Genomic DNA, 19,298 nt, shown 5'->3' with positions numbered 1-19,298 from the left:
GACCATCCGGCCCTATGTGAATCCTTGATCCCGTGAAAGAGTGCTGGTCTCCCATGACACCTACTGTATAAAGCCATGTGCCCTTTTAAACTATTGTCATAACCCCATGTGAGGTTACCAGTCAGACTCCATCATTTGTAGGCATCCATTGTGCTCTTACAGTGGGTTTCTTCTCAATATACTGTGAAGCATTTTTCTCCTAACTAGGGCTGATTAAAATACATCTGCCAAAGGGCATATTAGGCAATTTTGCCTGCAATTCCATGAATTGGACAGATTGGGGGATATAGAATAAGCCACTTAGATCCCATTCATTCAGTAGTCAAACCTAATCATTGATACGCAGAAAGATCATGATATATTGGTCTCTTACCACAATAAAAAGACCAGGTTGGGTATCTCAACCCCTACAGGCCAAAATGATCACACCCTCCTAGTCACAGGCTCTATCCTGCCTTGGACAATGGCCAGCTGTCATGTGTTTGAGAATAATAAGACTGTTGCAGTCCCAACCCAATATATTATATGGCAAGAAACCCAAGTATGCCATTAAAACTCTGCTATGAGTGTTAACCTCTTCGTTGCAACAGTTTGTAGAGCCCGTGGATGAGCTCTGTTGAGATGTCAAGATGTTCTGTAACATGCTAAATCTCTCTCCCCTTCCTCCAGCCCTCTGCTCCTTTGGTTGTGGCAGTGGGTTCTGTATTGCCCCCAATGTGTGTTCTTGCAGAGATGGTCAGCAAGGTGTCACCTGCGCAGGTAATGATGTCTGATTGCAAGGTATATCCATGGGTCCATGACACCGTCACTCCTGGTCCTGTACAGTCTGCTAATTTGGTGCTCATCTTATTTCAGATGGCTTTGCCGGGGAACATGAGAGGGACCTGGAAGACAAAGGTGAGTGGGGTACAGTATGAGATCCAAGCCAAGTCTGAGTGTCTACATTTATTAAACTTTGGGATAATGCTCTTTGGACTGTATTTTAGAAGGATTTATAATCCACCCAGTACCATCACATTTTGACCAGAGGATCCAACCAAGAATACAGTCTTTACAGTATCAGCTCATAGGGGAATGCATTGTTAAAATGTTCTCACAATGTTAAATAGGACGGTTAGTGGGATAGACAGATACTAGACTGATAAATGTGACCATTATATGCGATCGTCCCGAAGTTATCTAGAGTCACCAAAGCGGCCGGGCAAGCCCGGATTGGTTTTGGTCTGATAAATGCACGCATCTCGGGAGGTCAGCGCTCGTTGGCATGTATTAGCTCGAGAATTACTACAGTTATTACTACAGTTATCCAAGTAACAGATGAAGAGATCATCCTTTGAACCTAGAGCAGGAAGATGAGGAGGGACCAGCGAGGACACAAATACACGATGGGAACTGTTAGAAGAGAGCAAGCACTGACCTCTCTTATGGATAGTCTAACATGGTGTCTTGTTGCCTGCAGGTCTTCCACTCGCCTGTGTATCGGCCCTGTGTGATCAGAACTGTAAATTGGCGAATGGCGCTCCTGTGTGTAGCTGTTTCCATGGTTACAGTCTTGGAAAAGATGGGAAAAGCTGTTATGGTAAGTTGGCACATTTCTATCAAAATCGACCCTGCGAATGTAAATGACCCCTTCTCTCCCCACCATGTGGCAGGACAGCTCTTGAGGGGACCTCTTTGGAGAAAACACTAAAATATATAGTGCACCTGTAGTATTATAGCTATTTCCACAACCGTTGGCACTTAATCGAAGGTATATACTGTAAATGAATAACATTTTCCTATGTAGCGTACACAGCACAATACAATCATTTTTCAATACACCGGGGTGCAGTAAATTGACTTGTCCAAGGTCACCATTTCCTCGCACTTAAGATTGTAAGCTCTTCGGGGAAGTGTCTCCTTTTCATAGTGTTACTTTTATGTCTTAAAGCAACTCGTTCCATTAGGTGTTATATTATTTCACGTGTTACTGCCGTGAAGCGCTATCTACATGCCACTATATAAATTAAGGTATACACACACACACACACATACATACATACATACATACATACATACATACATACATACATACATAAATACTGGGATTTGAACTTGAGTTACCCACTTCAAAGGAAGTGACGATCCAAAGGCAGCCTGATCCAAATGGAAGTGGTGCTCCCTCTACATCCGTTTCCGGCATCGGGGGCCTGGTCGTGTCATTCGATCGCTCCTGGACCCTCGGCACTGTAGACAGGAATAAAGTGGTGCTTTGTCTGTTCCACTTCATACTTCGACTACTGACTAGTTCCACTATAAAGACTAAAAGTGGGGAGTCTTTGTCAAGTAAATCCGCATTTTCTTTTAAAAGAAAGCTCAACTTTAAGTGTACTAGCAAATAAGTAGTGGTACGTAACTAGCTCCATCACTCTTAGACCACTGATGTTACTGATGACAACAGAGTGCTGCGTGAGCACTGACATCTCATGCAACTTCACAGTTTATAGGAGTGTTTGCTTCATGTATCTTTATTGGCAGATGTGGATGAATGTTCCCGGCCCCAGGCATCGAATCTCTGTCAGCAACAATGTAAAAACAGCATTGGCAGCTACAGATGTCTCTGTTTCTACGGGTATCAGATGTCCCCCAACGGACGCTCATGTATCCCGAATAAGCACCCCAACACTATTGCAGGTTAGTTATTACCCATTATGCTTATGTAGCACCTGTTCCCTCCGCTCCCTTCCCCCCCGGCCATGGAAGATCCGGTCACTACATGGTTATTGTCCCCGGTGCTTTAGCTCACCTGCTGGTTCAGGAGGTCTGAGTGGGTCTGCAGTTGTAGTTTTGGAGCAGCAACAGGGCAGGCTTTCTCCATCACTTTACTGTGCAGCGCCTCCCTCCCATGAGGATCCTGCAGGATGGTCCCCACAGGCAATACTCCTCTCCAATAATCACACACCATAGTTGGTCCAATGGCAGCTTTATTGTACAACAGCATGAATGTCCTCCAGCCCTGGAGCAGACCCCAGGGGCTTGAGGCCCCCAGAGCCCCTCCCAATCTCCTTGACTCTCTTGTAGGGAAAACGGTATCACACTGTCCCATAATCAACCAACTGTTACCCTGTGCTCACCACAAACAGGCCCCTTTACCGAGATGGGAGTAGTAACAAACACCAGCCACAGGCACGGGGGCCACGTCCGGAGTGTAGATTTGTCTTGACAGCAGGGTCAGGGATATACAGTAGATATCAGAGTAGTCTTTATACTTGCCGAGTTCAACGTAGGAGATATCCGGAGCGTAGAAGGTACTTTTGCCGATGTCAGGATTGGAGAGTGGAGAGTGGTCGAGGTGCAATGCCGAGGTCAGGATTAGAGAGGAGCGAGGAGTCAGAGGTAGCCAAGATCAGGAGCCAGAGGTAGGAGTAGTCAAAGCAAGCCGGTTCGGTACACAGAAGATCAAAAACTGGAACAAAGCAACAGGACAGGAACAAGGCAGGAACAGCAAGGGTAAACACAGAGTAACAGGAATCTATGCTCAGCCAATGTGCCTATAACATTGGTGAGCATATATAGGCTTGATCAGCCCGCCCCCATTGGGGGTGGAGCGGGGGCGCGGCCTCTGCAGCAGCTGTGATAGGTCCAGGGCTCAACGAGCAGGTGTAGCTGTTTGTGCAGCTAAAGAATGCATCTATGAGCAGGTGCAGCTGTTAGTGCAGCTAATGAATCTTGACACGGAGCTTGGGGGCGTGGTGCACGTGTCACATGCGAGCTCTGCGCGCAGTCAGTGTGTGTAATCCGGGGACGGAGCCAGAGTCCGCGTGTCGGATGACGCCATTTTGGCGCGCGTGCATGCTGCGCGCGTCTGGTAAGGAATGTGGTCCATAGGCACCCCGCGCGTGCGCGGTGGTGCTCGAGAGGATGCGCGGAGCGGCTGTACTTCGGTAATCCTTACACCAACTCAAATTGGTGGAGTGTCAGCTTTTATACCCGGGGGGAAGGGCTTGTAACCGCACCCCATAACAGGGCGAGGTCTAGGTACTGACATGCATCACACCATGTACATGTGACCCATGCGGTACCCTCCCCAGGTATGACACTCTAACTGGCGGTATAGGCCTGCCCCTGGATAAGGCAACATAGTACCCATCCAGGCTGCAACTGCAGGCTAGGCCCTGGCAAGTAGTTTAACCCCAACACTGCCTGTTCTTACCAGGACTTATAGTGTTGAGACCAGTAGAAGGCTATAGCCAGGGGCACTTGGCTACATCCTCCCTCTGGTTAAAATCCTCCTCACGACCCAGCATGAGGAGCATAATTATGCACCACCAATAAATGGTGGCATAACTGGTTCCTCTTAACCGAGAGAACCTTTCGCCCGGGTGCAGTACCGTTCCTGTTGTAATTACCTCCTGACTCAATATGCAGTATATCCCTGCTGTATCTCCCTTTACAATTTGCAGTACCGCTCCTGCTGGGTTAATTGTAATGGTCAGGGTCTGGCTTCCGGACAGGCTTACCCTCCTTATCGGGCACAATGATAGAGTAGCACTTCTTTCTGCCATACTCACTAACGTACTCTACTCGGTCTAGGTGAATATTGCTTCCCACCTGCCAGACCTTAACCAAATACTCAGCGCGACCTTCCCTAAATACAGCTGTTGTATTATATTTAGGAGCCATGTATTCAATCACTGCTTACCCACTCATCCCTATGAGCCTCAGTGGCTCTCATGAGCTCTTCGGGGAGATAAGGATAATCGTACCCATGGGAACGCCTAAAACCCTGGACTAGAACTCTCTCTGCACGGCTACTCTTCATGAGATTTTGCCCACACGCCCTGCCCGGCAATACCCAGAATAGTGGTCCATCCCAGGGGGAAGCATAGAAATCATCCCCCTTCTCTGGTGGTGCCCTGATCCATACATTGGTTACGTTTCCTCATTATCTCCGCCGCCTGCTCTGGAGTAAACTTGCCATTCTCCCACCAGGGATCTACCTGATCGTCCCTTTCCAGGACAAAGCGTGTCCTGTTTAAATGTGGTACATAACCCCTGAACATAGGAATCCACCACCTGTACACATCATTGGCATCATCAGATACATACATATCATATACTTTTCCAACAGTACGTTGTAGTGCTACAGTCATGGTAGGGGAGCGTGGCCGAGGGGACAGGGGACGGTGCTTGTTACCTAGGGCAGGGATCTCTGGGCAGGTGGCAGGGCACGGTAGAATGGGCAGTGTGGGATTGGACCGGCACCTTCTTCTTTATGACTGGCGTAGCATCAGCCACCTCCGTTCTCGGAGAAGGAACAGTGTCCTGAACCCCAACCCTATCAGCAGTAAAATAGGATATTTTCACAGTGGAATGATCCCTCTGCACAAGAAAACCGTAAGGAGGTGCTAGTGAAGTGAAGTTTCCTGAGCGTATTTATCTAAGGACAAAGGGTGGCAGGAAATACACACAGCGCTGTTTCCTTATTGTGTGTACTCTGATCCAATCTGTGTTTGTTAAAGGTATAATCCCACAGTCAGACAGAAAACAACCTTATATAAATAGTTAAATAGTCCAGCCACGGTATTACAAAAGGTTTGGCTGCTTTCATTTTTTTTAATTAATTGCATGGCTCATAATTACAGTCTGAAATCTTTAACCACGATTTTTTGAGATGTATTTATGTAGCTCACGGGCTGGCGGATTTGAAGATAATTGAAATATAGGCGTCTATTTATCAGTCTTAAAGCTGAATAACTGGGGGGGGGGGGGGGGCAGGCGAGGTAGAAATGCCCCAAATTTCTCAATTAATAGAGTTTGTTTTTTTCCCTTTCATTAATCTGGTGCGGTTTTATTTTGCACTGCTGTTGCCCCCGTTTTGCAGAAGGAGATTGTGAGATTGAAATCCACGGGGCCAATGTTCAGCCCAATACGTTCCAATGAGAATTACATGGCGCACCTATAATAACGAGATATATCACCGTCTGTCTTTCTGCGCCATTCATCTGCCCCCCCCAAATCATCCATATCTGAAGTGGTATAAATCCAACATGCTGCATCAGAAAAACCTGAGCAGTGCGGCAAAACACACTTTTCTCTCCGTTGATACATAGACCACAATAATTCTCCCTGTAGTACAATGCAGAAGCATTAGCAGAAGTTGCAATATGTACATTGGTATGTCTTTGTAAATCGTCTGTGTTCTGCAGAGATACATGTGAAGTATAAGGGTCTCTCTCACTACCTGTGCATTGACAGCCCCCGTTCCGTGTGGGGAGTACGGCTGTGAATTGACGTGTAATGACGGAGGCTGTGAACACGTGTCCCGAGTGTGCCCTGTAGGATTCAGGATGACAGAGACGGCTAATGGTGTGACATGCACAGGTAATAATAGTTCCCGGTATCCCAGCATGCTTTACTGCAGAGCACGTGACACATTTACCTGGTGACATTGCCTACGTCACAGATACAGCGGCTCTGTGTACCACTGTTAGGCCATGAGAATAACAAGCGCTGTGCTTTCACGGTCCTAGATGTTAACGAGTGTGCAGCAGCATCCTGTGAGGGAACCTGTATGAATACAGAAGGAGGGTTTGTGTGTGACTGTGGACCAGGCATGAAGCTTTCTGCTGACAGGAGCAGCTGCTACGGTGAGACTCCAACCCCTAAAAAACTCACATTTGCTTGGTAAACACCCATGAGCCAACCAAGTACAGTAGCTGCATATCATGATACTTCAGCAACTCCTCTGAACCCCACTGGAGCAATTGTATGGGGAGAGGAGTATGCATTTGGGGTTATACCTGAGTACTTAGCTAATGTGGTTCTGCAGTCAGTGTGTAGAACATAGAGCGATATCTAACTAGCTTTCTAGATTAATACCCAAGTAACTTTCTGTGGGGGTGCAGCATATAAGTAATTGTCTGGCGCAATATCCAATTTACTGTCTTCAGTGGGGCCTTAGTTATTAGCATCATAGTATTTGTAGTGAAATAATTAGCTGGGATGGGAGCGGAGTAACGTTCTAAGCTACCAAGTAATTTTCTGCGGTGGTATTTGAACAATAGTCCATGACTACACACAAGTAACTTTCTGCAGTGGTACCCCAGTAATGATCTGGGGTGATCCTAGAGGAACTGTTTATTGTGGTGCCTCAGTAACTCTCAGCTGCTGTCCGTCCTCACATCTCCTATCTCCCATTGTCCCCAGACATAGACGAATGCTCCACCCACCGATCCGCGTGTCAGCAGAGGTGCAGGAACCTCCACGGTAGCTACAGGTGTTTGTGTGGAGCTGGATTCACCCTGCAGAGCAATGGACACTCCTGTGCAGGTAAGTAGCGCAGGCACAGGCAGGTCTGATATATAGCCCGACCCAGTGTCACAAATACCACTCAGACCTTATAGTGACTGCACCTCAGTGTAAACTATGGGAACCTAAACATCCAACAAAGACACAAGACGCAGACACTACTCAGCTGTGTCATGTTACAATCAGTGGTTAAAGTGACTTAACAGAGTAGTGGTACAGAGTCTGATTTAATAAAGGATCTACATGTATAAAACACTGGGGAAAAGCTCTTCAGACTGTATTTTAGAAATATTAAAGTAACATGGATGCTGTAAGAATAGAAAGAGAGCGAGAGAAGTTTTCTAAAATAAACCCCTTTTTCTTGCAAAGAAAAGTGGAGTTGTACATTCTGAAAGAAAACAATAACGTTTCCGGCCCCCTGTACTGTTATACCTCAGTGTTTCATGCCTGATTGTTCCTCAGATATTAATGAGTGCCGACGGCCAGGGCCTTCCCACCTTTGCCAGCACTTCTGCCACAATACTCATGGGAGCTTCTTCTGCTCTTGTCGGGCTGGCTTTCTCTCTGGTCCTGATAAAGTATCATGCGTTGGTAAGTGACTCTGGTGGACAAGGGTGATACCCAAGCAACTCTGTGCAGTGGTACCTCATTCATAGCTTTCGATGTTGCCTGTGCAACTCTCTGTATGGAGACCTTAGTAATAGTCTAGGGGTGACATCTAAAGCCACAGAGAGGTGTGAGAGGTCAGACCTTCCCGTTCTGGAGAGCTTCAGAAACTAGTGATAGGCAAAGGAAACCGAGTAAGGTTAGCAGATTACATGGGAAATACACAGTTCCCCATGTGACTCATTCCTATTTTGCACTAAAACGACGGAGTTGGTGAGGGTTAAGCAGATAGAGTTGGTCTAAAGGTTGAGTTCAAGTCATTGTAATCTACTGAAATGTCACCTATGGACTACATACAGCTCAACCCCGTTATAACGCGATCTGTTACAACACGAATCCGCTTATAGCGCGATGTAAGAGTGGCTCCCAATTTTCGTATGCATGAATACTTTACAACGCGCTTATTGGTGTCTTAAATACTTTATTGTACAACGCATACAATTGTACATTATTTCTAACGCACTCCGCTTATAACACGATGTGATTCTTTGGACCCCAAGCACAGCGTTATAAAGGGGTTGAGCTGTATTGTGCGATTAGGAACATCTGCAGGTTCTCACACCCAGAACATTAAAGTCAAACTCTGTAGACTGGTACAGAGCCCACCAAAGGTGCAATTCATCACACACTTATACCTTCTGCCTTATTTTATTACTCCGCCGCCTTTCATCCAAGATATATCAAACTCTTCCTTATAGATATCCAGCGTTTTTGTTTGGTTTCACTTATAAATACTTCCTTTTGTATCTTATTTATACTCCTGGGGGTCTTGAGGAATTCTTTCGTGTGTGTTGCCCACTGGCTTTCTTCCTGTGTTTACATCTGTATGTCTTTAAGTCTCTCTTTGTTTATGGCTTTTTGTAGGATGCCCTGTACCCGATATGTAAGCTTCCTCTGCATTGCCTCATTTCTGTCTGTATCTTTCCAGAGACTGAAGGGTTTACTGTGTAGAGTGCACAACCCAAATCAGAAAACCAATGGGGTCACTGAAATCGCAGGTGCTAAGTCTATAGTCTGCTCCATATTCTTTTGGGCCTGAATGTTATAGTTTGGAGGGACAGACACTGGTTGTCCTCCTATAAATCATGGGAAGTAAAGGAGCAAATACTTACTGTCCTATACTGTCCTCTCACTAGCCTCTCCACAGTGTCCATCGTATCTCCAATAAGTCAGATCAGAGATGCAGGGAGCCAACGCTGAAGAACGGGGGGCCGAGCCCTGGTTGAGCAGGTTGTCTGCCCTTGGGGAGCAGGAAACTCAGCTCCCAGGAGATTAAGAGATTTGGGTCTCCAACACTCTGGAAATCGTATCCCTCTATTAAAGTAGCAATCCTGCCCATTTTCACTATTCATTTTTTTCCCACATAACTATTTTCAGCTTCAGGGACCCTTACAATTCCCGGGGTACTTACAGTTTTAATTTCTTGCTGTAAAATTCAATGATAACCTATCCAATAGGAAGATGTAATATCATCCCCTCCCCCCTCCCCCCCAGTGATGTTACTGCTTCCTAATGGCCGTGAGATTTGGGGCCATTGTTATTTCTCCACTTCACTGGAATGGAAACCAAGGGGGGCACCTGGAGCTAAAATAAAAAGCATGGTTCAGGTTCTGTAATATTGTATTATAAGTGTTAAGAAATAAGTCAGCAGGATTGCTGCTTTAATGTTAATACAGTTTGTAAGGTACATTACTCTGGGCATTTCTTACCCTCACAGATGTGGATGAATGCCTACGGAATGCTACCCTGTGCTCTTTGGGGAGCTGTGTGAATACACTGGGATCCTATCGCTGCTCCTGCCCCACTGGGTTTCTTCCCAGTGATAGTGGATGCTCAGGTAATATTGTTCGGTGACTTTCTCCTCCTCTCATGTAGATAAAATTAATTGTCACCACCCATGGCGGACTGACTTTTCCATTCCTCCATCCAACTTGTTATGCATCATCAAGTGCTAATCGCCACTGCGCCCATAATGATTGGTCCCAGCAGTAGTGGGGAAGGCTGATGGCTTAATGAGTTTGTGTGTGTCTTGTGCAGAGGTTCTACTTGAGATGCAGACTACTGCCCTTCCTCAGGACACGCAAACATCTCATGAAGATTGGGCACCGCTAATGGCAACAACACCGGCTCCTGCAAGCTTTGGGAGGCCAGGCCTCAGAGCCTCTCAGGCTTCGTGGACCGATTCGATGTTGGCACAAGAGCATTTCACCACAATGTCTACCTTAACCCCACGCAGCACCCTCACTGACCCTGACCCCTTACCGCCCCCACAGCACCTCAGAACAAGTCACTCCCCATTAGCTCAGAAGGCCTCAGTAATGTCTCATATGCCACTCAAGGAAGAGGCGGTTATACAACCTGGTACTCACCATATCTACTCATCAGCCCCGACTCCCACTGTCCCGCACACACATGCCCTAAGCTCCCCCTGCTGGCATAATACAGAACTACGGCTCACCGGTAGCCACTGGACGGAGCCAGGATGCGTAGACTGCAGTTGCCAGGTGTGTATTGGAGCATTAAGCACAAAGTCCAGTCCCTGTACAGCACACACACTCATGAATTAAGCGCGCTCATTTCTCAGGAGGGGCACGTGTCCTGCGAAAGGAGGATTTGCAGCCCTAACTGCTCACACCCAGTCCTGCACCCCCAGAGCTGCTGTCCATTGTGTAATGGTGAGTGTGTCAGATGTCTCCTGGGAGATGCTGGGGGTTCTCTCTGGTGTCCCAGTTGGGCTGCTATTGTTTTATTGCAGGGTGCCTGTACGAGGGGCTGTCAAGAGCAGAAGGGGAGCTGTTTCCTATCACCCCAGACAACTGTACCATCTGCATCTGCCTGGTGAGTAGCATGGCCCCAGTCTCAAACCCTTGTGCTGAATGAAACCATGTGTGAAGGAGGGGAGAGGAGAGATTAAAAAAGAGAGCTAGATGAGTTCATTGGGAAGAGGATAAATGGATTATTGTTTTAAAGAGTCAATCCAAGCAGCACTTAAAAACTAATTACCTAAGATGCTGATCGATTGGTTCTCCCGTGATCTATCAGCAAAGATCCTGCTGCCCAGGGTTCAGTAAATGGCCGACTTTCAGTTTCAAATCAATCCTTCAGTCAGTGTAACTCATCAGCTACAATGTATCCTTATATTACCACGGTAACGTAATCTATTGTTACCGTTTGCAGCTCAAACTGCTGGGAATATTGGCAACAAATTATCTCAAACAGGAAAGTGTTGCAAAGATCTTGCACTGCTGAGGAGGTGGGACAAAACCTGCGATAGAAATCAAAGAATGCTCAATATATTAAAACTAATTAAAAATGGCATTGAGCGTTAAATAATGAAAAGAAAAAAAAAAGGTGGTAAGTATTATCTAATACTACAGAACTGATATATATATATATATATATATATATATATATATAAAACACACATGAAGGATAGTGTATGGATGGCTCCTTTAATGTAGCAATATATGGGCACAAAATAATCCGACATGAAGACGGAGTGTAATGTAGAACAACAAATAATAATATAACAGCATGTTCTTGTATAGCGCTGCTAGTTTTACGTAGCGCTTTACAGACACATTTTGCAGGCACAGGTCCCTGCCCCGTGGAGCTTACAATCTATGTTTTTGGTGCCTGAGGCAAAGGGAGATAAAGTGACTTGCCCAAGGTCACAAGGAGCCGACACCGGGAATTTAACCAGTTTCCCCTGCTTCAAACTCTCAGTGCCAGTCAGTGTCGTTACTCACTGAGCCACTCCTTCTAGAGCAGGCCTGCACAACATGCGGCCGCCTGGCCTCTCTGTGCGGCCCGCCTGGCCTCTCTCTGTGCGGCCCACGATGACTCCGGCCGGGCGCCAGTTAATGAAATAAATGTTAAAAACAGTAAAAAAAATGGCGGCGAATCCACGCGGTCCCGGCGCGCAGGCGTAGGGCAAGCAGGGCCCGCTCCCCCCCCCCCCCGCTCCCAACGTGGGACGGAGGGGGAAGTAACAGCCAGCTCCTCCTGCGGCCTGCTTCCCACCGCTTCCCCCCGCGGCCAGCTTCCCGCGTCCCTCCGAGCTCACCTCCCGTGGCCCCCCCCCCACCAAGCCCACCCCCCACGCTCCCAAGCCCACCTCCCGTCCCAGGCAGCTGCTGCGGGGATATCGGGGGCAGGAGAGCAAAGCGTCCGGCACCAAGCTGCACCCACCTGGTCAAGGTAAGTCACTGTCACCCAGTCACTGTCACCCAGTCACTGTCACCCAGTCACTGTCACCCACCCACCCAGTCACTGTCACCCAGTCACTGTCACCCACCCAGTCACTGTAACCCACTCACCCAGTCACTGTCACCTACCCACCCAGTCACTGTCACCCAGTCACTGTAACCCAGTCACTCTCTCCCACTCAGTCACTGTCTCCCACCCACCCAGTCACTGTCACCCACCCAGTCACTGTCACCCACCCACCCAGTCACTGTCTAATCACTGTCTAAGTCATTGTCACCCACCCAGTCATTGTCACCCACCCAGTCACTGTCACCCACCCACCCAGTCACTATCTCCCACCCACCCAGTCACTGTCTCCCACCCAGTCACTGTCTCCCACCCAGTCACTGTCTCCCACCCAGTCACCATCTCCCACCCAGTCACTGTCACCCACCCACCCAGTCACTGTCACCCAGTCACTGTCACCCACCCAGTCACTGTAACCCACTCACCCAGTCACTGTCACCTACCCACCCAGTCACTGTCACCCAGTCACTGTAACCCAGTCACTCTCTCCCACTCAGTCACTGTCTCCCACCCACCCAGTCACTGTCACCCACCCAGTCACTGTCACCCAACCACCCAGTCACTGTCACCCACCCACCCAGTCACTGTCTAAGTCATTGTCACCCACCCAGTCATTGTCACCCACCCAGTCACTGTCACCCACCCACCCAGTCACTATCTCCCACCCACCCAGTCACTGTCTCCCACCCAGTCACTGTCTCCCACCCAGTCACTGTCTCCCACCCAGTCACTGTCTCCCACCCAGTCACTGTCAACCACCCACCCACCGTCATTCACCCAAGGGGGGAGAGTGATGTGAAGTGCAAGGGAGAGAGTGATATGAGGTGCAAGGGGGGAGAGTGATGTGAGGTGCAAGGGGGGAGAGTGATGTGAGCTGCAGGGGGAGAGTGATGTGAGGTGCAAGGGGGGAGAGTGATGTGAGGTGCAAGGGGGGAGAGTGATGTGAGGTGCAAGGGGGAGAGTGATGTGAGGTGCAAGGGGGGAGAGTGATGTGAGGTGCAAGGGGGAGAGTGATGTGAGGTGCAAGGGAGAGAGTGATATGAGGTGCAAGGGGGGAGAGTGCACCCACCGTCATTCACCCAAGGGGGGAGAGTGATGTGAAGTGCAAGGGAGAGAGTGATATGAGGTGCAAGGGGGGAGAGTGATGTGAGGTGCAAGGGGGGAGAGTGATGTGAGCTGCAGGGGGAGAGTGATGTGAGGTGCAAGGGGGGAGAGTGATGTGAGGTGCAAGGGGGGAGAGTGATGTGAGGTGCAAGGGGGAGAGTGATGTGAGGTGCAAGGGGGGAGAGTGATGTGAGGTGCAAGGGGGGAGAGTGATGTGAGGTGCAGGGGGGGAGTGATGTGAGGTGCAAGGGGGAGAGTGATGTGAGGTGCAAGGGGGAGAGTGATGTGAGGTGCAGGGGGGAGAGTGATGTGAGGTGCAGGGGGGAGAGTGATGTGAGGTGCAAGGGGGGAGAGTGATGTGAGGTGGAAGGGGGGATAGTGATGTGAGGTGCAGGGGGGAGAGTGATGTGAGGTGCAAGGGGGGAGAGTGATGTGAGGTGCAAGGGGGGAGAGTGATGTGAGGTGTAAGGGGAGAGGGATGTGAGGTGCAAGGGGGATAGTGATGTGAGGTGCAAGGGGGGAGAATGATGTGAGGTGCAGGGGGGGAGAAGGATGTGAGGTGCAAGGGTGGAGAAGGATGTGAGGTGCAGGGGGGAAGAAGGATGTGAGGTGCAGGGGGGGGTGGGGTGTGTGTGGTGTGCAGGGGTGTATTGTGTGTTTGTGGAGAGGGAGTATTATGTGTGTGGGTGAGGGGGAGAGATGGGGGTATGAGAGATAGATGGGGAGTATCGCAAAGATTGATAGTGAGGGGTTCTGGAGGAGATATGAGGATGATGATGAGAGGTGCTGGAGGAGAGATGATGATGATGATGATGATGATGATTTTACCCCTGCGGCCCAATTTTTTTTTTCCTTGGAGCAGTTCGGCCCTTCTCACTTTACGAGTTGTGCAGGCCTGTTCTAGAGTATTAAAACCATTGATACTCGGTGAAACATAAACAAGTCGATATCAGAACAGCCAGGGTTAGATCAGAACGTGCCATGCAAAGTCAGTGCTCTTTAGTATATGGCCTGAATAAATAGAGGGGATTATGTATCAAGACGGAGCTCCAAAACAAGGAAGCAAAAAATTTTAACATTGCACCGGCAGCAGGTACAGGAAGCGCGGTAACCTGGCTACGTACATTTGGTATACTGACGGAGAAAAGAAACCCAACAGACGGCCCTCAAGCGCCCTAAACGGAATGATTAGTTATAAAGTTAAAATAAATCTTTAATGATCATAAATACTAAAATAATGGTGAAGGAAAAGAGAACCTAAAACATATACTAAGCGCTCAACCTATTTACATATACGTGATACTCAACAAACATAAATGCAGATCAGTGTAATGATAACAAATAAATTGTGAGATTGATTAACCCTAATGGTGAAAGGATAAACCAATAATGCAAAGAGACCCTACGGTCACCAAGAGTGAATGGGGGGGGGGGGGGGTGGCTGCCTAGGAATATACAACACGCCTATCCATGAGGCTAGAGACAAAATAGCAAACAAAGAGAAAAAGTCCTTGGCGCACTACCAGGTATATTAAACCTGATGGATAAGTTCCCAATTCTCTGAATAAAGGAACAGTTTGTGGATCTCACAGATGGTCTTTCAGAAATTCTTTGTTGATGAATGTGTATCTGAAATCAGACAAAACAAAAGGACCATTGCGCAGTACTCTCTGATACTGGAGATCACACCCACACAGCTGCTAGCTACTTACATAAAAGTAGATAGAAAAAGGCCTTGAAAGGTATCTTTAGCTGGTACTCTGGTGTATGAGACTGGATAGCAGTGGGTCTTCAGGTGGTGATAATTGCCCTCTCCACATGGATCAATCACAGTCACGGAAGATACATAAAAATAAATATGCCAATGGTGTAGTACCGTAACAAAATGTAATAAAACAATTAGGATCAACAGCAAATGCACTCACATGCAATGCGACCCTGCAAGCGGATTACAACGTGCCGTCCGCAGGCTTGAGAAGGTGGCTGCGCGGTGTGTAAGAGGCTAGGTCCCGCGTCTATCTCCTACTCGCGTCCGCGACTCGGAGCGCCAGGTCCACCTCAGATGACGTCACTGATACACCGCCGCTTCTCTCAGCCGGCTCACGCACGCACGCAGTGCTGCGTACAGTCTAAGCTCCACCCTACGCGCGTTTCGTGACTACTGACGTCACTTCCTCGGGTACATTTACCCCTACATTTGTATTGTATTGTATGTCTTTATTTATATAGCGCCATTAATGTACATAGCGCTTCACAGTAGTAATACATGTGGTAATCGAATAAATAACAGATAATATAAATAACAGATCATGGGAATAAGTGCTTTAGACAAACTAACATTACGGAAGAGGAGTCCCTGCCCCGAGGAGCTTACAATCTAATTGGTAGGTAGGGAGAACGTACAGAGACAGTAGGAGGGAGTTCTGGTAAGTGCGTCTGCAGGGGGCCAAGCTTTATGTATCATGTTTTCAGAATGTTCACAGTGCTATTCGTATGCTTCTTTAAGCAAGTGTGTCTTAAGGTGGGTCTTAAAGGTGGATAGAGAGGGTGCTAGTCGGGTACTGAGGGGAAGGGCATTCCAGAGGTGTGGGGCAGTCAGTGAAAAAGGTTTAAGGCGAGAGAGGGCTTTAGATAAAAAGGGGGTAGAAAGAAGACATCCTTGAGCAGAACGTAAGAGTCGGGGTGGTGCATAGCGAGAAATTAGGGCTGAGATGTAAGGAGGGGCAGAAGAGTGTAAAGCTTTAAAAGTGAGGAGAAGAATGGAGTGTGAGATGCGGGATTTGATTGGAAGCCAGGAGAGGGATTTCAGGAGGGGAGATGCTGAGACAGATCTAGGAAAGAGTAGAGTGATTCTGACAGCAGCATTTTGGATAGATTGTAGGGGAGACAGGTGAGAGGCAGGAAGGCCGGACAGCAGGAGGTTACAGTAATCAAGACGGGAGAGAATGAGGGCCTGAGTCAGAGTTTTAGCAGTCGAGCAACAGAGGAAAGGGCGTATCTTTGTTATATTGCGGAGGAAAAAGCGACAAGTTTTAGAAATGTTTTGAATGTGAGGGGCGAATGTGAGAGAGGAGTCGAGTGTGACCCCTAGGCAGCGTGCTTGGGCTACTGGGTGGATGATCGTAGTTCCAACAGTAATGTGGAAGGAGGTAGTAGGGCCAGGTTTGGGAGGAAGTATGACGAGCTCTGTTTTAGCCATGTTGAGTTTAAGGCGGTGGAGGGCCATCTAGGATGATATAGCAGAGAGACATTCAGAAACTTTGGTCTGTATAGCAGGTGTAAGGTCAGGTGTTGAAAAGTATATTTGTGTGTCGTCAGCATGGAGGTGATATTTAAACCCAAAAGATGTTATTAGGTCACCTAGAGAGAGTGTGTACAGAGAAAAGAGAAGAGGTCCCAGGACAGAGCCCTGGGGTACCCCCACAGAGAGATCAATAGAGGAGGAGGAGGTGTTAGCAGAAGAGACACTGAAAGTACGATGGGAGAGGTAGGATGAGATCCAGGATAGAGCTTTGTTACGAATTTATTCTCCTTTATTGAGAGGACTGGGAACTTATCCATCAGGTTTAATATACCTGGTAGTGCGCCAAGGACTTTTTCTCTTTGTTTAGTAAAATAATGGTGGTTAAAAATTGACAAACATTAGACATCCGCTGATGATCCTATGTCGAGTGCAGGGTGACGCCCTGGATCGCTAATGCTGAAACAGATAATTGAGCTGTATTAAATCAATTATGCAAGGAGGGGGTCTGAAATGCAGACTTCCCTGGTAAAGTGGTGTTAATGGGCGTAGAGTAGAGGAGAAGGTGCTAATAATAGAGAGGTGTTATGCAACCTTGTCAGCACTTAATTGGTCAATAGTTCAATTAGTGGCTTTAGCAGACACTTGTGTAATAACAAGCGGCATGGTAGGAGAGTCTTATAAAAGCTTGTTCCCTGCACCTAAGGAGCCCTCGACTACCCAAGGATTGGTGCAAGTAATAGCTAAGAACACACACAATAAATAGCCCAAAATGTTAACGCCTAACTCCTCTGTAAAGTACTTCACTAGGAGAGCAGTACCAGATACAAAAAGGCTACAATGTCACACTTAAAAAGCCACTAGTAACGTAGTTACAATAAACCTCTGTTCCAATAAAATTGGATGTATTCTGTAGTGGTGCTAACATAGCTCCCACTTATGTAGCTGCTGTTACACAGTCATTTATATAGGTTACAGCTCTATCTGATAATCTTACTAAGTTCATCTATAGTGGGTCAAGCCCGTACATGAATATGGGCTATAGGTATACCTAAGACAATACTCTGTACTATACTATAGTGGTGCTAGCCCATTCATGAATATTGGCTGATATACTTACACTATTCAGCTACTATCTCCTCCCCTATAACTGCTTCCCAAAAATATTCAATGGAGCAAGTGGAACAAAATTGGAACAAAGAATCTTGATAAATTGGTGCATTGGGACACAGTCAAAAAGACTCAATTTGCACCTGTTTTTTTTTTTTTGTAATTTATTTAAATGCTCAGTTGCAATACTTGATACATTTCCCCAGATCTCTTAGGGGGCACATTTACCCACACCTATTCCAGTGCTAACACCGAATGACGTCAATGGGAGTAAACGGCGGAACAGGTTTAATAACCCGTACCGGCACTTGATAAAGGTGTCCCATATGGCTTTATTCTATATATATATATATATATATATATATATATATTGAAGTCTATGCGAATTTTGGGATGAAAAAGGCCTGAACGTCTGCCTTGGTGTATATAGAATTGCCTCCCCCCATAGTAGCTGTTGATTTTTATGTTACCTGCTAATTGTCTATTCTCTATGTCTGCTTTTAATGATTATAAGCACTTAAGCCAAGTCTCTAACAAGGCCTAAGAAAGCTTAGTGTGATCTTCCGATCATCCCTGCAGGCTGGAAATGTAACCTGTATCCCCCCTTCGTGTCCTCCGGTTACATGCAATGAAGCTTTCATGTCCGAGTGCTGCTTGAGATGCCCAGGTCAGTATTGCTGATGGTTACTACCAGCGCCGGCTCCAGGAATTGTGGATCCCCTTTCCTCTGAGTACAATAGGCCCCCTGCCTGGGCTTCCCCGGCAACCACTGGTCCTTCTCCAAATGGGACTGGGTTCTAAGGAAAAGTCCCTTGGCGCCGGCCTTGTTGAGAATCACTAGGTGCACAAACCACTGGATACCATAATATGGGACCATTTTTACTCAATATTGTAGGCTAAAGCTGGTAAATTCCGGGCATTATTGAAATTCCTGCTCTTTGATTGGTTAAAATTCCAGGCTTTATTCAATCAGTAATGGGCCGGAAATGTTGGCACCCTGCCAAGTTTTTAAGCCAATCAGCTTTCAGTTCTCATTCATTAAGAGTGAGATCAGCTCTTAGACAGGGGAGGTGATTGGACATGAGGCAGCAGCAAGGCACAGACTCCTCCCCCACCCTGCCTGCAGCCAACACGGACTCCTCCCCCACCCTGCCAACAGCCAGGCACTGACTCCTCCCCCACCCTGCCTGCAGACAGGCACTAACTCCTCCCCCACCCTGCCTGCAGACAGGCACTGACTCCTCCCCCACCCTGCCTACAACCAGGCACTGACTCCTCCCCCACCCTGCCTGCAGCCAGGCACTGACTCCTCCCCCACCATGCCTGCAGACAGGCACTAACTCCTCCCCCACCCTGCCTGCAGACAGGCACTGACACCTCTCCCACCCTCCCTGCAGCCAGGCACTGACACCTCCCCCACCCTGCCTGCAGCCAGGCACTGAAACCTCTCCCACCCTCCCTGCAGCCAGGCACTGACTCCTCCCCCTCCCTGCAGCCATGCACTGACTCCTCCCCCACCCTGCCTGCAGAGAGCTTCACACAGGAGAGTGAGGGGAAAAGTTTGTGTGTCTGCTGTGGGTTTTGCGATTGTAAAGGGGGTCAGCAGAGTGTT

At 47.8% G+C, this 19,298-nt stretch overlaps 1 protein-coding gene across 5 annotated transcripts in view; it reads left to right on the top strand.

Moving 5' to 3' along the window:
• VWCE (von Willebrand factor C and EGF domains) overlaps nucleotides 1-19,298 on the top strand; it is a 57,949-nt gene that overhangs the window by 17,553 nt on the left and 21,098 nt on the right. For 3 of the 5 annotated variants that reach the window (XM_075567000.1, XM_075566996.1, XM_075566999.1), the window contains exons 3-15: nucleotides 670-759; nucleotides 856-906; nucleotides 1,460-1,579; nucleotides 2,518-2,673; nucleotides 6,238-6,363; nucleotides 6,513-6,629; nucleotides 7,189-7,311; nucleotides 7,753-7,881; nucleotides 9,674-9,793; nucleotides 9,994-10,460; nucleotides 10,541-10,631; nucleotides 10,712-10,794; nucleotides 18,266-18,353. In XM_075567000.1, coding sequence (XP_075423115.1) covers nucleotides 670-759; nucleotides 856-906; nucleotides 1,460-1,579; nucleotides 2,518-2,673; nucleotides 6,238-6,363; nucleotides 6,513-6,629; nucleotides 7,189-7,311; nucleotides 7,753-7,881; nucleotides 9,674-9,793; nucleotides 9,994-10,460; nucleotides 10,541-10,631; nucleotides 10,712-10,794; nucleotides 18,266-18,353 — 1,761 coding nt within the window. The remainder of the gene's footprint in view (nucleotides 1-669; nucleotides 760-855; nucleotides 907-1,459; nucleotides 1,580-2,517; nucleotides 2,674-6,237; nucleotides 6,364-6,512; nucleotides 6,630-7,188; nucleotides 7,312-7,752; nucleotides 7,882-9,673; nucleotides 9,794-9,993; nucleotides 10,461-10,540; nucleotides 10,632-10,711; nucleotides 10,795-18,265; nucleotides 18,354-19,298) is intronic. The other 2 variants (XM_075566997.1, XM_075566998.1) reach the window with 2 other exon arrangements.

The sequence above is a fragment of the Ascaphus truei genome, chromosome 12 (assembly GCF_040206685.1).
Source record: "Ascaphus truei isolate aAscTru1 chromosome 12, aAscTru1.hap1, whole genome shotgun sequence".
NCBI classification, from domain to species: domain Eukaryota; kingdom Metazoa; phylum Chordata; class Amphibia; order Anura; family Ascaphidae; genus Ascaphus; species Ascaphus truei.
The sequence above is the reverse complement of the archived record's forward strand: the minus strand, read 5'-3'. Positions and strand labels throughout refer to the sequence as shown.